This window comes from Gadus chalcogrammus, chromosome 11 (assembly GCF_026213295.1).
Source record: "Gadus chalcogrammus isolate NIFS_2021 chromosome 11, NIFS_Gcha_1.0, whole genome shotgun sequence".
Classification (NCBI taxonomy): domain Eukaryota; kingdom Metazoa; phylum Chordata; class Actinopteri; order Gadiformes; family Gadidae; genus Gadus; species Gadus chalcogrammus.
The window spans coordinates 23590524-23615523 of record NC_079422.1 but is presented as its reverse complement, the minus strand read 5'-3'; the positions used below and the strand labels follow the sequence as shown (position 1 = coordinate 23615523).

Here is a 25000-nt window from a genome sequence, read left to right as displayed (position 1 = left end):
TTTAGTGATTCTAGTCATACCCCGCTGCTCCACTAGGGGGCGTCAGCGTCGTGTCTAGCGAGCGTTTCGTCACATGGGTCATTCGGGTGGAATACGCGGGCAACATGAGGAAGGGAAGGCCCTCCAGACGAAATCTAAAATGGCCTGTATTGTAAAAGCTCGTAAGGCCACAGGTTGACGTGACGCTGATGGCGATGCAGCACTTTCAGTGGAGCCTGATTATTAAGACATGAGGCAGGTTAGTGTAGCAGAAAGATACAGGCCTACGCTACCCGTAGGCGCCCATGAGCAAGACGCCCTAACCTCGTACTACCCCCACGCGCTCCTAAATGTCCTCTCAACTCACTGTTGATCTCCATCGTGACCGTGGATGTCTTTTGATATTTTTTCATCGCAATCCCATGCAAGCACCTGCTCTCTCTAACTACAAATTACTCTTCGGCAAGGTGAGAAATAAGTTATTTGATTAAAGAGAGGAAGTTAGAGTACAGGACAGTAGGGCAATATAAAATGTATGGACGCTGGTTCAGATGCGCAAGGGATTCTGGCGGGTTCATCTATCCTCGGGGTTTGGACCCTTTCGGGGACAGTGTAGTTGCTGGGTTAAGTGGGGTTAACGGGATGTTAATGGGTTGTGTGTAGTTGTGTCGTTGCATGTTAACATGATGTGGTTGTCGGCCGCCACCGTCACCGAGAATGACGTGTTTGTTTGATTGGTGCGCCATTTTCCATGTATAAGGCGGGTGTTATAACGTAGCCTTGCGGTGTATTGGGGTGCGGAACTACTTAATTGCAAATATCAGCCGATATATCGGTCGGTCACCAGTTGTATTGTTAACCTTTGTAGTTTCATCTCTCCCAGACCAGCAACATGTTATCCATCGTGGTGATGATGGCGATCGTGGTGCTGAGCTTCGGCGTGGCCCGTAAGGCCATCCTGTCCCCCAACGAGGCCCCTTCCTGGAGGCTAGCCATGGACGCTGTCTTCCAGCCCTACTGGATGATGTTCGGAGAGGTTTACGCCGGAGAGATAGACGGTGAGTCGGGCTTCAGGGGGTTCATTCGTTCTCCAGAAGGGAATTTAATTGAAAAACAATTAAATACGTATTTATTAGGGGTGTAACTGTACGCAAAAATCTCGGTTCAGTACGTACTTCGGTTTTGAGGTCACGGTTGGGTTCATTTTCGGTACAGTAAGAAAACAAAATGCAAAATATAAATGTTGTTCATAACACACTTTGGTGCTTTTAACAATAGGAACATTAGACAATAAAAAGCTAGAATTCTGCTAAAAAATATAAATACAAGATTCTGAAATGAAGAAATAATAATAAATAACATTGGCGCTGACTGTTTCTTTAAAAAATATATTTTCTCCATGTGCAAAATTGAACAATTGCAACACTAAACAGTTTCAAGTTGTTGCTCAGATTAAATAACATGAATAAGGTTCAGACTGTTTCTTTAAAAACAAATCTTTTCTCAATCTAATGTGCAACAATGAACAATTGCAACACTAAACAGTTTCAAGTTGTTGCTCATATTAAATAACATGAATAAGGCTCAGACTGTTTCTTTAAAAACAAATATTTTTTCGGGAGGGTCCTCAATCTCTGGCTTGTTGCCAACGCTTGCGGCATTAGCATTGGCCATGACGGTCGCTACTACTGCTGTTAGGTGCGTCCCGGTGTGCGCAACTGTGCATGTTCGGCTGCAGCATGTTCCACAAATGCGGTCCTCTACTTAATATGTCCGTATGGAAACTCGTTTGGTACGCCTCCGTACCGAACCGAGCACCCCGTACCGAAACGGTTCAATACAAATACATGTACCGTTACACCCCTAGTATTTATTATGCCATGTGGCTCAGGGGGTAGAGCGGGTTGGCTGGTAACCAGAAGGTGCTCATAGCTGAGTGTCGAGGTGTCCCTGACTAAGGGGCCACTCACACTAGGGCTGTTTGCCTGTTCCGTGCTGCAGGAAGATTCAGCACGATTCCCCCTTCCTCCCCACTCCCCCCGCTGGCCCGTGGTCACACTGCTCCCAAAGGCCGTGGCCTGGGCACGATTGCTCCTTCATACATACGTCATCACGTCGTAATACGATAAATACGTCATCACCAAGCGTGGTGTCCAGCTGCGACTGAATGCTGTCGTCGGCCCAAATTTCAAGTAAACACTCGACTTCCCTATCGCACCGACGTAAACCCACTCGTGAACCGCTTAGCGCCATTGTTTAAAATGATTGATGTGGGGAAGAAAGGCATGGACCTATAAAGAAAGAAGGGTCGCGCAAGGACTACGTCATCCAGCTCACGTTGCGTATCCGCGCGTGTGCGCGTGTCATCTCATTAGCATCTGTACTTTGGCCACGGCACACCTCTCCCAAGTGTGCCGTGGCCAAAGGGGCTGTTCCGTGCTGGAATACAGATGGCGTGGTCACACTAGCCAAACGTTCTAGACTTTAGTATGCAAACGAGCTCGGGCACGGGGCCGTGGCCCTAGTATGAGTGGCCCCTAAGACACCTCACACTATGTGCCCCCGACGAACTGGCTATGGCGCTGCGTGGTTGACTCCGCCGTCGGTGTGTGAATGTGTGCATGAATGGGTGAGTGTTGGGCAATATTGTAAAGTCCTTCTAGTGGCGACTGGTTAGGAAAGCGTTGCATAAATGCAGTCCGTCTACCATCAGTTGGTCAACCCTGTTTCAGTCAATATTCTATAATGTACGAAGATTGTATTTTATGTTTATTTGCGTTTGTCTTTGTGTTCTGCATGGACGGCCCCAACAACCAGTGTGTGCGGAAAACAACAACGTGTGCCCTCCGGCTGCCTTCCTCACCCCCTTCCTCCAGGCCGTCTATCTCTTCTTCCAGTACATCATCATGGTCAACATCCTTATCGCCTTCTTCAAGTAAGACTCTCTCTCTCTCTCTCTCTCTCTCTCTCTCTCTCTCTCTCTCTCTCTCTCTGTGTCTCTGTCTCTGTCTCTGTCTCTGTCTCTCTCTCCCTCTCCCTCTCCCTCTCCCTCTCCCTCTCTTTCTCTCTCTCTCTCTCTCTCTCTCTCACTCTCTCTGTCTCTGTCTCTGTCTCTCTCTGTCTCTCTCTCTCTCTCTCTCTCTCTCTCTCTCTCTCTCTCTCTCTCTCTCTCTCTCTCTCTCTCTCTCTCTGTGTGTGTCTGTTCTCTCTTTCTCTCTCTGTATTGAAAATTGAGTCTTCATCCAAACTCAAGAATGTCTCATCACTGATCCTCAAATTAGTTTTTCATTCCTCTGTAAAGTTTTATGGAATCTGTGAAAGACCGTCGGATTAATCCCGAACAAAGAGTTTAATGTTTTAATTTGCCTTCCAAACAGCAACGTGTACTTCGACATGGCCTCCTCGTCCAATATACTGTGGAAGTACAACCGCTACCGCTACATCATGACCTATCAGGACAGGCCGTTCCTCCCTCCTCCCTTCATCCTTCTCAGTCACCTGGCTCTGTGTGTCAGCGCCCTCTGCAGGTGGCTGAGGGGCGCCACCAAGGGAAGAGTCTCAGGCCTCAGTAAGTATTACCTGTGTTTCTGTGTGTTTGGGTTGCGTTATGGTTATATTATATTACATGTGCCTGTTGACTTGATTATTATTTTTTTTACATCTTTTAGAGGTCCTAATTCTGTCTTTTTCAAAAAAAATGTACATGTCTATTGTTGACATCTTTTCAAAATACATTTTTCGGTGTATTTAGGGATTATGATGGTAGGCATCATCTGTGTAATTACCAACAAAATCATAGCTTCAAATGTCAGGTAACCAGTGTGTCTGACTGGACCTCATCTCTTCCCCTGACCAGAGCTTTACCTCTGCCAAGAGGACCGCAAGAGACTCCACGAGTTTGAGGAGAAATGTGTCCATGAGTACTACCACCAGAAGAGCCAAGGTCTCCGCAACAACCAGATCACACGGATTAAAAACACAGCGGAGAGGTTGTCATTTCCGATTTCTGTATTATCCCATTTTTCTTCTTTTGTATTTTGTAATTTGAGCAATTAAAAGGTATAGTGTGTTAAATAGAATATCATCTAGGAGAAGGGATTAGCATGAATTAATTTATATAAAATATAATCTAAAAACATAGCTAAATTCATCAATATAATAAAATGATGTTTTTTTTTAATATTGTATAATCCCCAAAAATCCGTACAGTTGGTTGCTAACTCACCGCTGGTGGCTGCTTGCACACACTGGAGCTTTAAACGTATCTCCTAAACAAATATTAAGTTACAATGGAGTTCAACAATCCTTTTCTTTCTCATTTCACCAATCCATACCAATTCATTCATCCACTCTTTAAGAAACCAAGTGTCCCCCCCCCCCCCCCCCCCAAACCAAAATACCCAACCACGGCACCCTGAACGCGCCTGACGTCTGACGCGCCCTCAGGACGGGCGAGATGTCGGCGGTGGTGGGCGAGGTCTCGCAGCGGGTCGACTCCATCCAGGACAGCCTGTCGGCCCTGGACGGGCAGCTGGGCCGGCTCCAGGACCTGTCGGCGCTGGCCGTGGACACCCTCAACCTGTTCTCGGCCTGCGACAGCCAGCAGCACCGCGACGCCCGCCTGGCCCCCTTCCGCCCGCAGGCCGCCCCCAGCGCCCCGCCGCGACGGGGGGCGTGCACCAGCACCCCGCCCACCCTGCTGCGGGGAGCCAGCCGGCTGGCCCTGCCCCCGCCCCCCCCCGAGAGCCACGCCACCGACTGGAGGAGCAGGCACCGGAGCCCGGGACACGCGGAGGAGACGTCCGGGAAGGTCGGTGCATCCCGGGTCGTTACTGTTGATTGATGCGGTGTGAATACGGGTTCTGAATTAGGATTTCCTTGGGGAATCGGCGCACGTATTGCTGCCTCTTGCACCACAATCGTGCTTTCTACCCCTCACGCCTCGTTTCCACACACGTACATTCTTGTATGCGATCCAACCGTCTTCGACCGAAAGTCCATTCATTCCTATGTGATTCTCCGTAATGTCCGTTTTTCCTCCGAGACTCCTCCCCTCCGTAAAATTTCTGTCCGGTATGTCCGTAATATACGTTCAAAATGTTTTACTTTCGCCGTCGTTTTACGGAGATACCGTATGAAAGTTTTTATGTTATCACAAAACATGTAAGTACCTGGCAGGCCAAACTCCTCGCCGATCTCTTTCCAAGCCTGGTTGGTTTTGTTTTTATCTCTGTGTATGTCGATCCTCATGTTCCAAAGTACCGGTCTCCTAAAAACTGCCATTATCATACGTTCCCCCATCTTTTTGCCTGTCCGTAAATAAATTCATGTCCGTACGTAAAACACTAGCGACCCCTTCCGTAAATGTACGGAAGTACGGATACGAAAAACATACGTATGTGGAAACGAGGCCTTCGCCCTCCCCCTTGTCCCTTCAAAACAAGGGGGAGGGGGTAGAAATGGGATTGGGCCTATATGTACTGTTTGTGAAGGCATACATTGAATGCACAACACATTGCAACGTACAGTTGTGCAGTGTACTGTATGTTGTGTTTGTGTATCTGAACTGAATCTTCATACATTTGCAAACAATGCTTAACTGTAGGCCGTAGTTATCGTCGTTCACTTGTCATGCTTTTTGTTTGCTGTTTTTATGTTTTTAATTGTTATTATTCCTCCCGACATGAATCCTCGGTCCTCTTTGATTTGAATCGCAGGACTCTCCGCCCGCTGCCGAGCGGCCGCCACCGGGAGACGACGGGCTCTCGCCCTGCGGCTCCTCCCCTACGGGGGCCATCGGCGGCGGCCTGTGTGAGCGGCCCCCGCCCGTCGGCTCCCAGGAGCCGGCGGGCGGCGGCTCACTGCCCCACGCCCCCGCCGCCGCGTCTGGGGGAGACGGGGGGCCGGACCACCGCTCATGGAGCCAGGGCCCCGCCCCCTATCCCGGCCAGGACCCCACCGCCATGGAGGAGGAGGAGGAAGAGGAGGAGGAGGAGGAGGAGAGGGATCATAAGGAGGGTCTCCGGCCGGAGAAGACCGACCCCGGCGGCTCCCCCTCCCTCACCAAGAGCTCGCCGGACTCCGCCTCCGGTCGGGACGGCGGCCGACGGCCGCGGCGCCGTCCGCTGCTCTCCAGCCGCTGGGCCACCATGCGCAGGAAGCCCTCGCGCTGGGCGGGCGTGGCCCGGGAGCGGACCTACGGCCACTACGCCTCGCTGTCCTCCAGCGTGGAGAGCCTGGCCTTCGCCGGGGCGCCCCTGAGCCCGCTGAGGGGCTCCTTCCCCCTCCTGGCCAGACCGCGGAGCGGGGACACGTCCCCCGGCGGGAGGGCCCGACACGTCCGGGCCTCGCTGAAGGGCAGCCGCAGCGAAGGTAGTCTGTGATGGGCTCGGGAGGCCCCCCGGAGACACGGCCGGTACCTGTCTGTACTGTCTGGGATGGGGGGTGAACCTCGATGGAGGGTGAGGGTGAGGGTGAGGGTGAGGGTGAGGGTGAGGGTGAGGGAGATGATCTATATTGAGGCCCAATCCCATTTCTACCCCTTACCACTTCCCCTTCCCCCTCCCCCTTGTTTTGAAGGACTAAGGGGAAGGGGGGTGGGGTAGAAATGGGATTTGGCCTGAGTGTTTCATTTGCATATTAATTAAAAGGATTTGCATTAGGGTTAAGGTTAGGGTTAGAGGGAGACATTCTATATTGAGTGTTTCATTTGCATATTAATTGAAGGGATTTGGGTTAGAGTTAAGGTTAGGGTTAAGGTTAGGGTAAGGGTTAGGGTTGGATGTTATCTGTGGTATGTTATCCCTCATATCAGAGTGATGTTTCGACCTCACCTACTGAGTATGTCTTCAGGCTAATAAACTCTTTATTGGACAGACAGAGCTGTGCTGAGCTGGTCTGACTCCCCGCCTCCTCTCTCCGTGTCTTGCACTTTGTACTTCCTCAAAGTCCCGAGGTGTCATCACTTTATTCACCGTCACCGTAATGCGAGCAAACACTCGGAACGAGAACTACAAACTCCTAATGAGATCTGCGTCAGGGTCGGCCACATTAGTGCACGGTAATCTGCTCCGTAGCCACAAGGGAAAACACGCGGCCCCTGTTATAATATTCTTACATTATTTGGGTGAAATCGATTTATTGTAAATTTTACACAGATTACACAGAACGTTGTTTTCTGATGCGTAATGCACGCCTTGATAGCTCTTGATAACATCATTAGAAGTGAATGAAGGGTTTCCATTGGCCATCACTCTAAGCAGCAGGAGTTTCCATGTTGACGCCTTTATTCTGTCCCCACAGAATGGTCCAAATCCTCCGACCTGGGGCTCCACTGGGCCAGCAGAGCTAGAGGCATGAACAAGAAGACCGTCAAAATCCAGGAGGTACTGTGACCCACCTCTGCTATCTCTAGATAAGATAAGACATGATGCAACGTTTTTAATTGTATCTTTTTTTCAAAATTCCTGTGTTTGCAGCACAGCAGTAGTGAAATCAGTAAATACAACATTTTGTACGATTGTGTTTTGCATTTGGCCCAGTGTAACACCTTGATTTGAATTAACGCTCATTTTCACTCCTCTTCCCCTCGGCAGAATATGTCTGACCTGCATAGGAGAAGGAGCCAGAGGATGAAGGGGCGATGTTGGTCGGCCACAGCCAGCCTCAGTCAACTCAGTAGGTTCCCATGACCTCGCCGACCCCTCGAACCGGTGGTCAGAGGGGCGGCGCGGAATAGGAATTCAAAAGACACGTTTCTTCCGCGAGATAGTGCTGACCATGCAGATACAGTATGATGACTAAGGCCCAATCCCATTTCTACCCCTTCCCCCCCCCCCCTTGTTTTGAAGGGGGGAGGGGTAAGGGGTAGAAATGGGATTGAGTCTAAGAAAGAAACATGCCAGGCAGAAGCACAACGTGAAGGTCCTAGTTTGAATCTTGGTCTACAGTAGATGGCTCGGATAGTTCAACAAATGAAACGGACCGTATTTATGCACAAACGTTTTCTGTATTTCACCCTCATCACACTTTATCAAAACATGTTGTTGCAGATTGTGAGCCCGTGGAATTCCTCCAGAAACAAGCTTTTCTGCCTCCGGTAAGTGTGATCCCGCTGAGACCTGTCAGATCCAGATGTATGGATGCCATTCGGTGGATGCTTTGACCCACGTTGGTCCCAGTCGGGACGTGTTGCCTGATGATGTCCCTGTTCCCTCCACAGGACCACGCGAGTCCCAGTTCCTCCGTTTGGAACAGCTTCGCCCAATCAGTGAGCCAGCGGCCTTCGTAAGTCTGTCCATTCGACGGGCCTTTGTGATCATATATAGTCAGCGCCGGTTCATGCATATGTTGCTGAGATGATAATAATAACCAAACAACTGTCCCCTTATTTGCAGTTTAACTAGTGGAATCCTGCCTGAAGGTATTGCGAAAGGAACTCTTATAGGCAATATTTTCTCGAAATTCTGTATAGATTGAAATTGGATTTATTTATGTAATATATGTTTCTTCCATTGCAGCAAAGAACTCCTTATTACAATCAACTGAAGATTTGTATCCTCACTACTCAGGTAGACACACACACACACACACACACACACACACACACACACACACACACACAAAGTTTGTTTACACACATACAAGGATAATATTATAATAACAATAGGATATGAATGAACGATATTGCACCCAAGCACTCACTGCATGACCTTCCTGTGACCGCGTTGTGTTTGCGGCGACAGCGATGGAGAGGAACAACCTGATGAGGCTGGCACACGACATCCCCTTCACCCCAGCTCCCCTCATGGGTAGGGTCTCTGCACGGTCCCCCCCCCCCCCCCCATTTTTTATTAATTATTGTTAAAGGTCCCATGACATGCCACCAGGTGTGGTGTGATTAGCCGCTACAAGCCTTTATGGAAATCTGCCCCTTATGACATCACAGGTGGGCGTGTCCACCTAGATGTGTGCTGGATAGATCAGTCTACCAGCCTATCCAGTGGACTGTGGCAGACGTTGCTCATCTATCCGTCACACATCTAGGTGGACACGCCCACCCAGGGTGTCCGCACATCCTTAGAAGTCTTAAAATCATGTTTCTAAATTTAAGGCCTTAAAAAAGTCTTAAATTCGTTACAAATGTCATATGGTGGTCTTAAATACTGTAACTCAAGGACTTAAATTTGTCCGGGCAGGACTATTTATTTATATATTTTTCTCGTGGGACTTTTCAGGAATGACATGTAGAGTGGCTTCTTTCTTGCTAGCTGCATATATAAACGATTATCTGCGTGCTTGCTAGCTAGTCTGCGACAATGGGTCGGTGCAAATTCAAGGACACTTGGCTGGAAGACGTCCGTCACCATTGCGTGTTTTAGGTCTTAAATTTCATTCAAGGTGGTAATAAAAAGGTCTTAAAAAGTCTTAAATTTGACTTGCTGAAACCTGCAGATACCCTGCGCCCACCTGTGATGTCATAAGGGGCAGATTTCCAAAACGGCTTGTACCGGCTAATCACACCACACCTGGTGGCATGCCATGGGACCTTTAGCAATACTGAATAATTGATGAATAATTTATTACACTCAAGAAGGTATGGGACCTTCAATTCATTTTTAATGGTAAATGTATTTTAACTATGGGGTAGATACAATAGCAGTAATATATTGCATATCAAAAAACCAGCTCCTTCCATTAAAATTCGATCCATTTTTCATACGTAGCGACTTAGGCCCAATCCCATTTCTTCCCCTTACCCCTCCCCCCTTCCCCTTACCCCTCCCCCTTTCCCCTTACCCCTTCAAAACAAGGGGGAGGGGAAGGGGTAAGGGGTAGAAATGGGATTGGGCCTGAATGCCCGTTCATTCCTTCCGTCCCCCCTGCTCTCCAGGGGGCGAGGAGGTGAGCGTCTACACCCTGGAGGAGGCCACCTCGTCGGGCCCCCCCGAGGCCTCTGGCTCCTCCTCCTCCTCCTCCTCCCCCTCCTCCTCCTCCTCCGACGACGAGCCCGCCTTCTGCTGGTCGTCCCAGGGTCTGTCGGCCACGCTGCAGACCCTCTACAGCGAGGTGGGCTCCCTGGACGGGGGGCTCTGCCTGGGCACCCGGGTGCTGTGCACCTGGGCGGAGCGGGAGGTGCTGCGCCCCGGGGCGGTGTACGTGGTGAAGGCCTTCCGGCCCGAGGTGGTCCGCGTCTGGCAGAGGCACTTCCACGGCAGCACGCCGCTGCAGCTGTGCCTCAGGGTACGGGCGCCCCTCTCCCCCGCGCGCCGCCGCCCGTTTGCAATGGCTGTGGGCGTGCCTTGTCTGCCCGTCTGTCTTATCTGTCTTCTTCACGTGCAACAAAATGTCTACAAAAAGCGATAAATGTATAGGACTTTAAGAAGAGAAATCACCTCAGACCTTCACATTGTGTGTGTACACATGTACATGAATATGTACCTACACACACACACACACACACACACACACACACACACACACACACACACACACACACACACACACACACACACACACACACACACACACACACACACACACAGTGACATACACACATGTACACACGTAGGCACAGTGTCTCTGTCTGTCTGTCTGTCTGTCTTTTTCATGTTTTTAATAATTTCTTGTCTCCTTCTCTGTGTCTGTCTCTCCATCCAGCTGCTTGTTCATGCTTATAAGTGTGTCTTGTCTTCCTCTCGGTCAGTTTGTCTATGTGTCTTTTTCGTGTCCCTCAGTGTATTTTGTCTGCCTCTCAGTCTGTCTGTCTGTCGATCTGTCTTTTTCATGCTTATAACAGTGTCTGTCTGTTGGTATATTTGCTCCATATATTATTGTTTGTTTGCATGAGTGTCGGCCATCTTGCTAACCTATCCCCCCCCCCCCCCCCCGTCCTCCTCCTCCACCCTGGTCCTCCTCCTCCACCCTAAAGGAGATTCAGCAGCAGGCCGCCGCCCAGAAGATGATGGAGGTCTTCAACAAGGTCAAACCCGAGGACATGCAGCACTCCCCAAGGTCTGTTGGCATTGGCTTTTTCTGACGTACATTTGTGTGTGTGTGTGTGTGTCTCTGTGTGTGTGTGTTTCTTAGTTGTTGTGTTTGTGTTTATGATTTGTTGTGTGTGTGTTTTTCTGATTTGTTGAGTGTGATTCTGATTTGTTGTGCGTTTGTGTGTCTCTGATAGTTGTATCTGTTTGTGTGTGTTTTTCTGATTTTATGTTTTTATGTTTTTTTGTGTGTTTGACTGTTTCCGTGGGTGTGTGTCTGTTTCTGTGTGCGTGTGTGAGTCTCTGTGTGTCGTTCTTTCTGATGTGTTACGTGTATCTTAGTGTGTGCTCATGACCATATCCCGCCCGGCCTCAGGTTCCTGGACCTGTCCCTGGTCCTGTGGCACTCCACCGGCCAGTGGATGACCATCGAGGGGTACATGCCCGGCAATTTCAAGAAGTACAACAACAACACGGGCGACGAGATCGCCCCCTGCAGCTCGCTGGAGGAGACGCTGCTGGCCTTCTCCCACTGGACCTACGAGTACTCCCGCAAGGAGCTGCTGGTGCTGGATATACAAGGTGGGTGTGTGGGTCTGTGTTGTGTCTTATTGTGTATTAAATGCATCGTCACAAACGCACGTGACTTTGGCTTGTTTCCACATCTTGGGTAGTGTGGAGGAGGTCTGGATAGTGTGTAGTGTATATACCACCTTTCTGGGTTTCATCCACAATGTTTCCTACCTGCCTGTGGGAGGGGATCATTGAGCAAGATGTCTCCCCTGCACCTTAATGACCTGTGTGTGTGTGTGTGTGTGTGTGTGTGTGTGTGTGTGTGTGTGTGTGTGTGTGTGTGTGTGTGTGTGTGTGTGTGTGTGTGTGTGTGTGTGTGTGTGTGTGTGTGTGTGTGTGTGTGTGTGTGTGTGTGTGTGTGTGTGTGTGTGTGTGTGTGTGTGTGTGTGTGCGTCGGCTTAGCTCAGGAGGTAGAGCAGTTGTCTTGTAACCGAAAGGTTGCTAGTTCGATCCCCGACTCCTCCTAGCTGAGTGTTGATGTGTCCCTGAGCAAGACACTTAACCCTAACTGCTCCTGACGAGCTGGCTGTCGCCTTGCATGGTCGACTCTGCCGTCGGTGTGTCGTTGTGTCAATGTGTGTATTAAGTAACCGATCTAAGTTGCTTTGGATAAAAGCGTCTGCTAAATGCCCTAATTGTGTGTGTGTGAGAGCCTACATCTATCAGAAACAACTGCATCAGTGATGTACGTGTGTTTGTGTGCGTGTTATTTTTAAGCCTGACTAAATCAAAAACAGCTGCAGTAGTAATAGTAGTGTATCTGTGTGTGTCTTCTTGTTTCTTCCCAGGAGTGGGAGAGAACCTCACCGACCCGTCGGTGGTCAGGGCTGAGGAACAGAGGTACGTTCACCCCCTCCCCCCCCCCCCCCCCCCCCCCCGCCCCTCGTCTGCCGCACCGACAGGAGCATCGCGTCGTAAAGGTTACCGTGACAACGGGGACGTGTTTCCTCAGGTTCGGCGCCACAGACGGCGAGATGATGTTTGGGCCCGACAACCTGGGAGACGCCGCCATCAACCGGTTCCTCCTGAAGCACGCCTGCAACGCCAGCTGTCACCGGCTGGGCCTATCGGGTGAGAGCACGCGCACGCGATCGGTTGCAACGCACTTGAAGCGCACTTTGCCGCAGGATACGGCTCGATGTTTGAAGTGTGTTGTGTTTGAGGGCGTGAACGTTTAACGTGTTGTTATGATACATTAGTATATGATTATAACGATATATCATTTGATAGATTCATCAAACAGGTAAGGAGTAGCAGAGTACTTTTAGTACTCTTAGTACTCAGAGTACTTTTAGCAGAGTACTTTTAGTTCTCTGCTACTCCTAGTGGTGGCACATTGTTAAAATGCGTCACAATTTGAAGTTTATTTGCATGCGTGGTTCTTTTCCAACATGCAACTTATTTTTTTCAGGTGCATGTTTTTATTTGTTTGCTCGTCTGAACAGTTAGTGTTTCAACGTGCGTATGTGTGTGTCTATCCGTATGTTTGCGTGTGTGTATATATATGTCTATGTGTGTATATGTATGTGTGTATATATGTGTTTGTGTGCATGTGTCTATGTACTTGTGTACATGTACAGTATTTGCGTATATAACTATTTATTATGTGTGTGTCTGTGTGTGCTCGCATGCACGCACGTGCATGTGCCTGCGTTAGTGTGCGTGTGCGTGTGCGCGTGCGCGTGCATGTGCACGCTTTCCTATGTCGCCTCGGTATCGTCACTCGGGAGGGCTCCGGTTGGCTCCCAGATAAATCCCAGACAACATCAAACCCTCCGCCCGCTAATTACCAATCAGCCACACTTTATTTCTATGACAACAGCAGCGGCACCGGGGGGGGGGGGCGGGCCCTGGCGTCGCGCGCCGAGCCGCCGCCGCCGCCGCACTCGTTTGATTACGTATTAATCATGTCTTTGTGCTGGCGATGCGCCGCGGAGGCATTAGCTTTGATTAGCTATTAATTAACTTCTCGGGTGTAGACGTGACACCGGCGTCTGGGGGATCGGAGGGAGAGGGGGGGAGGGGGGGAGGAGAGGGGAGAGGGGGGGGGGGAAACACAAACAAGCTTAGGCGAGACACACACACCGCAAGCGCACACATAGAGGCGCGCTTGTTTTGATGTTTCAAAGGTAGCTTTGTGTTCCCCTCCCTCCCTCGCTCGCTCCTTGTGTCCTCTCCAAGATTTTTTTTTTTTCCCGCTCAAATCAAAACCGAAGCCGTTCTTCGGGGACCGGCAGGACCGCCTCTCCGGCCCAGTCTCTATTCCGTTTCTTGTGTTAATGACTGTTTGTCGGTGCTGATGCGGCTGTTGTCGTGGCGATGTGGTTCTCGCCTCACACTGACGACGGTGTTTCTGTGGTGCGCAGCGTTAAGGAGGGGCTCGGACGCGCGGGGGCACGGACCGGAGGATGGTGACCTCTGACCTGGGAAGTGCAAAAGGTCTTTGGGGGCAACGGAGGCCCGGTTCGGATGGTGCTTCGCCGCCGAAGTTCCCCGTTGTTGTTATTGTGCAATTATTTTTTTTCAATTTTTATATTCGTATTCAAAGTTATATATGAAAAGAAAAAAGAAAAAACACTACAGTGTATGCATCATTTGTTAACATTTTATGCTTGAGAATGGAATAGTGCAATAATCCTAATATATATATATCGAGATTTGTTTATTTCTTTGTGTAATAATAAAATAGCTCTTTTGCAAGTTCAAATCTTGTCTTCAATATCGGCGCGTATGAGACTGACGACACGAAAGGCAAATTAACCCATACAATTTATTTTTATTTTCTTCCCACAACAAAATGTCTACAAAAAGCGATAAAATATAGGATTTTAACAAAAGAAATCACTTCAGACCTTCACATTGTATGTACATGTCAGAAGGGCGAGGGCACAACCACACCTCGCACAAACCAGATCCACAAAATGAGAGAAATTATAAATATGTACCTGCATACACGCACGCACACACACACACACACACACACACACACACACACACACACACACATACTCTCACACACACACGAACACGCATAGGCACACGTGCACTCGCACAGATTTTCTCTCTCACTGTTTCTCTCCATCGAGAGATTGTCTAGCACATGTAAGGAAATGTCTGTCGCTACATTGGATCCTGTGGGATGAGTTTCATCAGCTATGCAAAGTCCCTTCTCACCCAAGAAAAAAAAAAAAGCAAAATCTATAAACAAACTAAAAACAATTGTTCAATGTAATCAAATGCATGCTTGACTTGGAGTTGCTCTCCGCTGATTGGTTAAACTCACGCAGTGAAGCAAGCATGGTCCATTCTGCCAGTCCTTCCCATTATCACGAGCTATGGCACTTTGAAGAGACATTATTTGTCTGGTCTGTTCATTATCAGAAATGTAGTTTATTCAGTGTGAAAGATGTTCTGTCACCAATGACAACCAGGCTGGCTTTGGTTCCAGATTGCTACTTTTTTCTTTTTTTCTCTTCATGGGACGTAAACATTCTATACAATAAATTATAAACGCAACACTTCTCAAATTGTCTGCATGTACAATGCAGTATATGAAATAAAGTCCACAAAGTGTTAGTTGAGGAAGAACCATTTCATATCGTCTCTTGTTGGTCCTTTTCCGGTTCTGCCACTCTGCCATCTTTTTTCCCCCAACACATACACATTCACACAAATTATTTCCTCAGGAAATTGAACAGAGAAGCTTGGATGAGGTGGATTTGACCCAAGTGTATGAAATGCAGTTTCTTCTACCATGAATAAAAAAAAGATCGGCTTGTATTAGCACTAGCACTTGTCGTGAGTGTTTCTGTGACGGGACGCATCGCAGGCCCGACGGAAAGGCCTTGAGATGCATTCAGCCTCTCACACGGAACAGGCCTTTCTAGAACATTCAGAAAAGACCCCCCACCCCCCCCCCCCCCCTCATCTCCGGGACAGGATTGACCTCTGCTCCAATATGGCCGATTCACAAAGACTTGTTTCCACCACGGTCTGGAGCTCGATGAACACCATTGAATTTTTTTTTTGCGGAAAAGAAAAATACTTTCAATGCTATACACTCAAAGGTCAACAGATTTCCTAAAAATACAAAAAAAAAAAGCGAAAAATGATTTACCACTCATGGATAAAAAAACATATTTTTGAATTGACTGTATTGTAGAGCATCAACTCCAAAGATCTCGCCATCCCTCCCTCCCACCCTCCCTCCCTCCCACCCTCCCTCCCTCCCTCCCTCCCTCCCTCGCTGAGCAGAAGAAACACAAAATAAAAACGGTTTCATCGCCTTGGGACGTCATGCAAAATAGAAGAACAGAACAGCAGTAGTCTAATAGTAATAAAATATAAGTAGTAGTAGTAGTAGTTGTAGTAGTAGTAGTAGTAGAAGTAGTAACAAGAACAATAATAATAGTAAATAGTTATAAAATAAAAAATAATCTTACAATGCAAACATTACAATAGTCAATGCATCCAGGTCTTATTGCTACCATGTTGTACTTACAGTGTTGGTTTTTCAACTTTTAGTTCCCAACCTCCCCCTTCTTATATTATTATACTCCCGTCCCTGCTTATTCACAGTCTAACGAGGGCAACCGACAGAACTCACACATACACATGTACTCAGTGGCAGAGGAAATTCAGTGTCCAATAGGAATTACTTTTGGATTATCGTTGAGCAGATAATCGTTGGTGTATTTGCAAACGCCATTAAAAGCAGCAGCATAGACTGTGGTCAAGTTATTATGCAATAATTACCATTACATTTCTTTACATCATTCTCTGAAATAATTGTATTGTTCTGTATTTGATTAGTATGTAATATTTGTTTCAAATGGACAGTGAATTTGAACAGTAAAGTTTTTTCTGATAGACACATACCCTGCAGAGGGATGCATACCAACACACACACACACACACACACACACACACACACACACACACACACACACACACACACACACACACACACACACACACACACACACACACACACACACACACACACACAAAGCCTTGTCTGGGGTGAATTCCATTGCTTGCATACATTGGCAGCATATGCAGTGTTTTTATCTTCCAAAGTAATGCTTCGATAGTGATTACATCTTTTTTTCACAAAAATATTCGAATAATGCTCTTTTAAAGTCTGAAAAAGAGACGGTCCCTGAGAGATGCTGCGTCGCGCATCGAGTCTTAGCAAGCAAGTGATTGTCTGAACCAAACCAACCAACCGGCCTCTGTCCTTGGGTGGGGGAGGGGTCAGGGTTGGGGTCAAGGGTCAAGGAAGGTAATCGCGGGGCACAGCGTTTGAGAGACATGTGATGGGGGTGAGTGTTCTAGGTAAAACTCGGAACGGACAAGACAAACATGAAACATAAGCCTACTAATTGGTTAATTTATTAATAATAGCCCCCCGAATTACGTCAGGTTGCAGGGTGCCTGCGTGTTTCAACTAGAGTGCTCCGCGCGCCCATCGATGTGTGTCAGACAATAACTGCGTGTGTCGATCAACTTCCCAAGCTTAAGATTTGGCCACTGTGAAATGAACTGCTACTTCAGAAGGTAATTGAACATGGTGGATGTTAGCATAGCATGGGTTATGCTATGAATCTACTACTTTTTATGTTTAATGTTTTAAAGTGCTTGACTGATGTGTTCAATGGACTTTATTATAAAGTTGTGTATAAAACAGATTTTTTTTCAAAATAATTGATCCTTTTATCTATCTTTAGAATTTTACTCATTACTTATAATATCTCATATGCTTTAAAGCATTACAATTGTAAAGATTTCAGTTTCACTTTTGGATATAGGTGATTTCTAAAATAAAACGAAATGTATTTTAAAATGTTATATTGTATTTTGTCACTGCTGGTTCGCTATTATGAAAATATTGTTAAGTTAAATGTCTGTGTTTTTAATTACTGTGCAAGTGTAAATATTTTTTGTATAATTTCTTACGTCAATTGTGCATAGGTGGTCAACGGGTTCATTCAATAAGTAACGCATTTGGACCATCTAGTGGCTAAATGCAGAACTGCAACAGGTTGTCGCCTAGCCGCACATACGAGAGTGGAACGCAACCAGAGATTGAACACAACCATCAAGTCTAGAATTTAAAAGCACATTGTATGCAAGTAATGCCCACCAACCCCATATGCGATTTTACACAGTGGCCAAATATTCATCAACAAAACATTTATTTAAAAAAAGAAAAGAAAATCAAAAGCATTGACAATCTACATATGCCAATAAATATCGAATAGCTAAACAAAATTTTAAACAAAATAAATAAGTGATTGTCTATCAGAGCCCTCTATACAAATAGTAATTAAATATTGCAACTTTAAATGTTATAAGGATTGATAAAGACTAGCCAGCCTTTTTTTTCTTCTTCACATCTATCGGGAATTTAATAAAACTGTCGGGATAATTTCATAGTGCTACTTAGCCCCTGGAACATGAACCATGCTTCAATGGAACGATAGGAGGACTTCTAGTTAGGAATTAGTTTAGTGCATTCTACAATATAAAATTGGCTCCCCTGTTCTGTGCTAAAAACAGAGGGGGGGAAAGGGGGGGGGGGGGAGGGAGGGTACATGAGGGATGCGATCAGAAAGGCAGTGTGAACATTATTGCTGTGGGGTGGGGGTGAGGGTGGGGTGAGGGTGGGGTGGTCCTTTGTAGCCTACTCAGTCCCACGAGTGATTCACATCACAGGACTGGATTTTGTGCAAAAAGAGGGATTTGCGAGAGCGGGAAAGGGTACCTATGCCACACTTTCACAGCAGACAAACAGCAGTTTGTTTTGATGGCTTCTCTACAATATAGTCTAGGTGATCTGATGACGCTCGCCCCCCCCCCCCAGTCCCGTCTACCCCACTCAGTGTCTCTAGGCCCTTGGTAGTGAAGGAGAGGAGGGGAGGAGGGGGTGGGGAGAGAGGTCTACCGTGAGGTCCTACTGTTCCTTGATTGTATGTTTCTGATTGATTGTTCAAAAGGAGTCCAGCTTTTGGTTGGACGGAGAATTATTGCAGCCAGATAAAAAACAAAAAACAACAACAATATTGATAGGACGGCAAATGTGCCCGATTCTGTTTTTTTTTCCTTCTTCTCAAAATAGAATATTTATGTATATATCTTCACATTGAAAAGTAGTCGCCATTATTCTCTTTTCTTTAAATCCTTCATATGTTTTCTTTACATTTTTATAAATTCTAAGTGTAAGGTTGCAGTCCCCTCTTTACATATCGACAGAATCCAGACAAGGCTTTCATAATATCAACAAAACCTGTATCGAGCCCCGGTTTATCCACCAATATTCTCTGACAAGTCTCGTCACAACTTTACAAATTCTGTACACATGAAACTATTGAATAAAGTAAAAAAAAAAAAAACGAAAAGAAACACATAGACAAGGTATAGCCAGCCAAGAACAGCTGTTTTCTTTTTAAATAACAACTATTTTTTAAAAAACAGAACAATAAGTAATACTGGATCTGCCCTTCACTAGGAGAATATCTACATAAGCTTTTTCTCTAAATCCCTTCCCTCCCGGTCAGGCTTCGACCGCACTGTAATGCCATCGAGTCAAAGAAAAAAAAAAAAGAGAAATGATTGTTTTTTTTTCTTCTTTTCAATCAAAGTCTGAAACAAAACAAACTTACCCATATTTGTATTTTTTTTTTTTGCAAAAAGATTTAAAATGGTCCCTAAGATTATTTTCTTTTTCAGTCTGTACATTTCTGGTCAGTCAGTTCAGTTCAGAAGGTAGAAGGCCCCTCTGTCTGGGTTTGCGTCTGGGCTGGTGCCTATATATATATATGTATACACACAGAGCCCCATATACATATATATATATCCACATTCTTCAGACTGTAGCGGTGGACGGGGCGGGGCGAGAGCTGGACATTCCTAGTGGTGTGGTCGGCCGCGAGGGCCCGCCTCCGACCGCACCCCCCCTCTCCGGCCACGCCCGGTTCTCGGGGGGCGCTTCCGAATCCGATCGCCGTGACGACGACGAAGACGACAGCGACGTTGCCGTGGTGACGGGCGGGTCCGGGGCGTGGTGGTCCTCCGCGGGCGGGGGCGGCGGGGGCGGGACCCAGGGCAGTCACTTGGGCAGGGACATGGCGGAGTTGGGGTCGGGGTTGAAGAGCTCCTTGTACAGCGGCGGGAACAGGACGTTGACCGTCTCCGGGTGCAGCTGCTGGAAGGCCTGCAGCTCCTCGGTGTGCAGCGTGCAGAGAGCCGACAGCGTGGGGATACGGCTGATCAGCTGAGGGAGGGGAGAGGGAGGGCAACGTTAGAGAGAGGGAGGGTGAGAGAACCAGAGAGAGGGAGGGAGGGAGAGAGGGAGGGAGGGAGGGAGAGAGGGAGGGCAACGTTAGAGAGAGGGAGGGTGAGAGAACCAGAGAGAGGGAGGGAGGGAGAGAGGGAGGGAGGGAGGGAGAGAGAACCAGAGAGAGGGGGAGGGAGAGAGAGGGAGCATCGTTAGAGAGATGGAGGGAGAGAGAGCATCATTAGAGAGAGGGAGAGAGAGAGCATCGTTAGAGAGAGGAAGAGGGAGACCCAGAGAGAGAGGGAGAGCATGGTTAGAGAGAGATGGAGGGAGAGAGAGAGAGCACCATTAGAGAGAGGTAGAGCATGGTTAGAGAGGAGGAGGGAGAGAGCATCGTTAGAGAGAGGGAGAGAGAGAGAGACCCAGAGAGAGAGCATTGTTAGAGAGAGGGAGGGCGAAAGAGAGGGAGGGAGAGAGAACCAGAGAGGGATTGAAAGAGCAATGATAGAGAGAGAGGGAGGAAGAGAGGGCATTGTTAGAAAGAGGGATGGAGGGAGTGAGCACCGGAGTGAGAGGGAGAGAGTGAGAGAGCCCCAGAGATGAGAGGGAGCGAGTAATATAAAAACAGATAATCGTCCGTCCTGTACATCAGGGATCGAACCATCGGCCCCTTTCGTCCGTCCTAAGCCCTCTGTACACAGGGCCGCTCCGAGGAGCTCCTCTCTCTCTGCCTACCTTGGCCAGCGCGTCCTCATCCATGTGGTTCTTCTGCATGATGTGCTGCAGCGCAAAGTAGATCTTCTCCTGAAGCTTCTGCACCTTGCGTGGCTCCATCAGCCACGGCCGGTCTGGAGACGACGACGAAAGAAGAAATACATTTTCATCCTGCTCACTTTGTTCACGCATCAGGTGTGTATCTTCACATGCTGCAGGGGAGAGGGGGGGGGGGGGGTGTACCCCCGCGAGGAGGTGCGCACGCTGACCTGTGGAGATGAGCACGGCCGCCGAGAAGAGGGCGATCTCCTCCTCTGTCAGCTGCAGGGAACACAGGCTCTTGGCAAAGTCAAACACGGCACTCACCAAGTCATCGCAACCTGAGGGAGAGAGAGAGGGAGAGAGGGAGAGGGAGAAATAGGGAGGCAACATTAATCAGAGGCCCAGTGAATCCAATGTTCTGGTCATGTGAGCTTTGAAGAGAAACGTGTCCTCGTGATGAAAAAATAACCTAAAGATGCATCCCATTATGCAGTGCACAGGTTTTTTATTGGCGTTGCCATGTCAACCTTTGTTTGAGGGTTTGAATGACCGAGACGAGATGAGTGCCGAGACGAGATGACTTACCTAGTGCCTTGAACATCTGCATGCCACCATACTTTCCCTCGAACAGCACAGTGTTGTTCAGAGGGTTGAACGCACGACACATCCTCACCAGCACAACTTCCAGACAACCTGGAGAGACAGAGACAGAGAGAGAGAGAGATTGTCAACTTGTTTGTCCCGATCGCTAGGATCTACCCGATCGCTAGGATCTCTAGTAGTGGGAAAGACTTTGGGATCCAGGCTTTGGGCCGATCTTGAGGACCGGGGACTTTGTCGAGCGCTGGTGCTCTCACCTGACTTGAGCAGTAGAATCTGGTCGTTCTGGCACAGCTCCATGAACCCTGAGATCCGCTTGGCAAACTCCACCACGTACTGTATCGCGTGGGTGATCTGGATGGCACACTGCTGCCACAGCACGTCCCGCGTCTGCAGAGAGAGGAACAGCCAGGTGAGACGGACGCTCCAAGTACGAGACTAAAGTAGGTCTTTAGTCTCGAGGCTCTTAGTATTTCAACGTATTACTTATTTGTGGTTGCACAGTCATGAAATGTGGACAGCCATCGCTTTTGACGCATTTTAACGAGATCACTGCAAATGTTTTGTTGTTACAGCAGTCTCTTTTCCACCATAAAAAAAGTAATTAACTCCCTCTGCTAATTACACATGACTTATTTAGCAATAATCCTCGTTCCGGACCTCCGAAGAACAATGACGGCAAATTGCCTTTGTGGATGTGATGCACCATCATTACAGTTAATGGATCAGACAGGAATCATAAGGCGTAAAAAACACCATTATTACGATCTACACACCTAAGCGCACGCACACAAACACGTACACACACGCGCGCACGGCCCGCGCCTCACCTTGTTCTGGTACATCTTGACGTCTTCGTAGGAGTGCGTCTGCCAGGCGAGCTGCTGAAGCTCCTCGGCAGTGTACTGACACGTCTCCAGGTGGGACTTGATGATGTTCTGGGCGATGCGGTCTGGAAACGCACAGCGGAAGATTACTCACTGGTTACACGTTTGTTCACACGGGGAACAGAGGGAGGTTTCCAATCAGGGCTGGTTGGAAGCGCACTGGTCCATAAAGGTTTCCATGTGCTGAAGGCCCTATGCTGCAGTGCAGCTGAGTGTCCTCCACTCACTCACCGGAGTGCGTGTGTGAGTCGTGTACTGTAAGGATGTGAGCGTGCTGTACTGTAGCGCTGCTCCATGTATGTGGGAACCATAAGCCTGTCTGATCTCCTGTCAGATTTGTCCCTTACATTAATAACCGCGCATGGGCGTAGGCGCGTGCGTGTGCAGTCAATCAGAAAAGTGTTCTGAATGTATCTGTGCTTGTGTGGGTTTGTGCGCGTGTCTGTGTATGTGTGTTCAGTTGTGTGTGTATGCTAGGCCTGTGCGTGCACAACTGTGTGTGTGCGTGTGTTCAGTTGTGTGTGTGTGTGCTAGGCATGTGCATGTCTAAGTGTGTGTGTTCAGGTGTGTGTGTGTGTGTGCTCGGCGTGTACGTGCGCTGTTCGTGCATGTGTCCTTACCCAGGTCTCCCATGCTGACGTTGTGCGGGCCCATCGGGGGGTCCTGGTAGCCCCCGTAGCTGAACAGGTTGGGCATGGGCGTCAGGTCGTACACCGGCTCCTGCTTGATGTGCTTCATCCCGGACATGTCCAGCCCTGACTGGTCGGGGGACGGCTGGGTCGAGTCCATCCCATAATACCCGCCCGGGAGGAGCCCGCCGCCGCCGCCGCCTCCGCCCCCGAGGCCGTTGACCCCGCCGTTGACCCCGTTGCCGTGGGCGCCGCCCTTGGGCAGCTCGATGACGTGGCCGTTGGCGTAGGTGCCGCCGATCTCGTGGTTGAGGGTGGGGAGGCCGTTGGTGAGGCTGGAGGAGTAGACGCGCGCCAGGGCCTCCGCCTCGCCCGTCTGCTGCTGCCGCTGCTCCAGCAGCCGAGCCTGGTGCTTCTGCACCTCGGCGTACAGGCTGTCACGCTGCTTCTTGGACATGCGGCCGAACTTCACCGCTGCAGGGGGGGGGGTGGAGGGGAGGGAGGGAGAGAGGTAGGGAGGGAGAGAGGGGGTTAGTATGATTCTTTGTGGTGGTGTTTCACTGGTTTTAATGTAGTAGCGAGTTTTTGTTTAGTTAGGTGAGTGATGCAAGCAGCGCTCAACTATTGTTATTCTTAGGCTTTATTCTTTCTTTCTTTTATTATTTAGAGGCGTTATATTCTCCTCGACTTAATACAGGTAATTCACTAATAAACCGTGCCACATTTATTGTTATTGTTCTATCTTAACTAAAATGGTTGATTATAGCTCTAAGAGAATTATTTAATTGAATCGAAAAAATAAATAAAAACATGGAAATTGTTGTTCCCAGGTTGGCCGTCTTGTGTGTTGGGTTGTGTGTTGGGTTGTGTGTTGTGTTGTGTGTTGTGGTTGATGCACAGTGGGGGGGGCCCTCACCATCCCGGGACATCCCGAGGGCCAGACACTTCTGCAGGCGACAGTGCTGGCAGCGGTTGCGGTTGGTCCGGTCGATGAGGCAGTTCCTCTGGCGGGGGCAGGAGTACGCCGCATTGTTCTGCTGACTGCGTCTGAAGAAACCCTGCTCCACGCACAACCACGCACACACACACACCGGTCGGTCAGACGCTCGGGAGAACATGCACCACCACACCCAATGAACCGCGTGTCTGTGTGTGTGTGTGTGTGACCGCCGGGGCGTCGTACATACCTTACATCCTTCGCAGGTAATCACTCCGTAATGTATCCCGGAGGATTTGTCCCCGCATATTTTGCAGGGTATGACTTCAATTTGGGCTGTGGAGGAGAGCAGACATTGACATTTAGCATTTAGCATATAGCAGCCTAATAAACGGTTAATGCACACATTCACACACATCAGGCTTTAGTAGGCTTGCTCAGGGACACCTCGTCACTCGAGCTGGAAAGAGCCGGGGATCGAACTAGCAACCTTCAGGTTACCGGCCAACCTGCTGTACCTCCTGAGTTAAGCCGACCCAGGAGAGAGAGAGCAGTTATAAAGAGTCGTGTCAGAGGGTCTATTAATGTGCGCCATCCTGCCCCAGACCTGAGGAGCTTCTTTGGATGTGTTTGCTGCAATTATCACCTTTGTGTGTGTGTGTGTGTGTCTCGGTGTGTGTGTGTGTGTGTGTCTGTCTGTGGTCCCGGGTGCTCTGTTAGCCCCTGTGGAGCAGGGCACAGTGACACAGACAACAAATGATACTGTGGGAGTTTTCAAATGACAAAGACATACAGGTTGGCAGACCTGCACAAAGAGGGCACAGACACACACACACACGGACGCACGTACACACACGGCCGCACGTACACACAGATGGACGTACACACGGATGTTCAGCAAAGATTGTACTGCTGGGTTTTTGTGTTCTATTCAGGAGCTCCTACGGGCCGGACGGGCTCTTTGTGATACGTTAAACATGTGCCACAAAGAAACATGTTACATCACCGAAGAAAACCAATTCGAACCGACACGTGCTCTCTCTGTCTCTCTCTGTCTTTCTGTCTCTCTGTCTCTCTCTCTCTCTCCCTCTCTGTCCGTGTCTCTCTCACTGTCTGTCTCAGTCTCTCTCTCTCAGGCTCAGTCTACATCTATGTCTCTCTCTCTCTCCCTTTCTCTCTCTCTCTCTCTCTCTCTCTCACACAAACATGGCACAGAAACACTACAAAGAAATAAAAAGTTATATTCTTCTTTTTGAATGCACTGAGGAACCCTAGGCCTCCCTCTACAGAAACGCCCCTGTTGACTTACTGTATATGGGCAAGTCCATGTAAAGTCACAAACGTTCCGCGGAGGTGTCTGAATGCGTCATGCGTGT

General features: G+C 48.6%; 2 protein-coding genes across 3 annotated transcripts in view; one reads left to right on the top strand and one right to left on the bottom strand.

Moving 5' to 3' along the window:
- Positions 1–14259, top strand: part of trpm6 (transient receptor potential cation channel, subfamily M, member 6) — a 27718-nt gene extending 13459 nt beyond the window's left edge. Inside the window, exons 22-40 of the mRNA XM_056602141.1 lie at positions 863–1037; positions 2797–2914; positions 3357–3547; positions 3836–3968; positions 4426–4789; positions 5697–6351; positions 7282–7364; positions 7575–7656; positions 8031–8077; positions 8201–8265; positions 8376–8401; positions 8499–8549; positions 8724–8789; positions 9872–10221; positions 10910–10992; positions 11341–11546; positions 12326–12377; positions 12490–12608; positions 13904–14259. Of these exons, the coding sequence (XP_056458116.1) occupies positions 863–1037; positions 2797–2914; positions 3357–3547; positions 3836–3968; positions 4426–4789; positions 5697–6351; positions 7282–7364; positions 7575–7656; positions 8031–8077; positions 8201–8265; positions 8376–8401; positions 8499–8549; positions 8724–8789; positions 9872–10221; positions 10910–10992; positions 11341–11546; positions 12326–12377; positions 12490–12608; positions 13904–13959 (2922 nt within the window). The 3' untranslated portion in view covers positions 13960–14259. The remainder of the gene's footprint in view (positions 1–862; positions 1038–2796; positions 2915–3356; positions 3548–3835; positions 3969–4425; positions 4790–5696; positions 6352–7281; positions 7365–7574; positions 7657–8030; positions 8078–8200; positions 8266–8375; positions 8402–8498; positions 8550–8723; positions 8790–9871; positions 10222–10909; positions 10993–11340; positions 11547–12325; positions 12378–12489; positions 12609–13903) is intronic.
- Positions 14260–19647: 5388 nt separating this feature from the next.
- rorb (RAR-related orphan receptor B) overlaps positions 19648–25000 on the bottom strand; it is a 22458-nt gene continuing 17105 nt past the window's right edge. Inside the window, exons 2-10 of one of the 2 annotated variants that reach the window (XM_056602427.1) lie at positions 23875–23960; positions 23604–23745; positions 22679–23161; positions 22002–22123; positions 21429–21561; positions 21157–21264; positions 20799–20909; positions 20551–20663; positions 19648–19812 (exon numbers count right to left, since the gene is read on the bottom strand). In XM_056602427.1, the coding sequence (XP_056458402.1) occupies positions 19648–19812; positions 20551–20663; positions 20799–20909; positions 21157–21264; positions 21429–21561; positions 22002–22123; positions 22679–23161; positions 23604–23745; positions 23875–23960 (1463 nt within the window). Of the gene's footprint in view, positions 19813–20550; positions 20664–20798; positions 20910–21156; positions 21265–21428; positions 21562–22001; positions 22124–22678; positions 23162–23603; positions 23746–23874; positions 24150–25000 lie in introns of those variants that run through there. The other variant, XM_056602426.1, reaches the window with a different exon arrangement.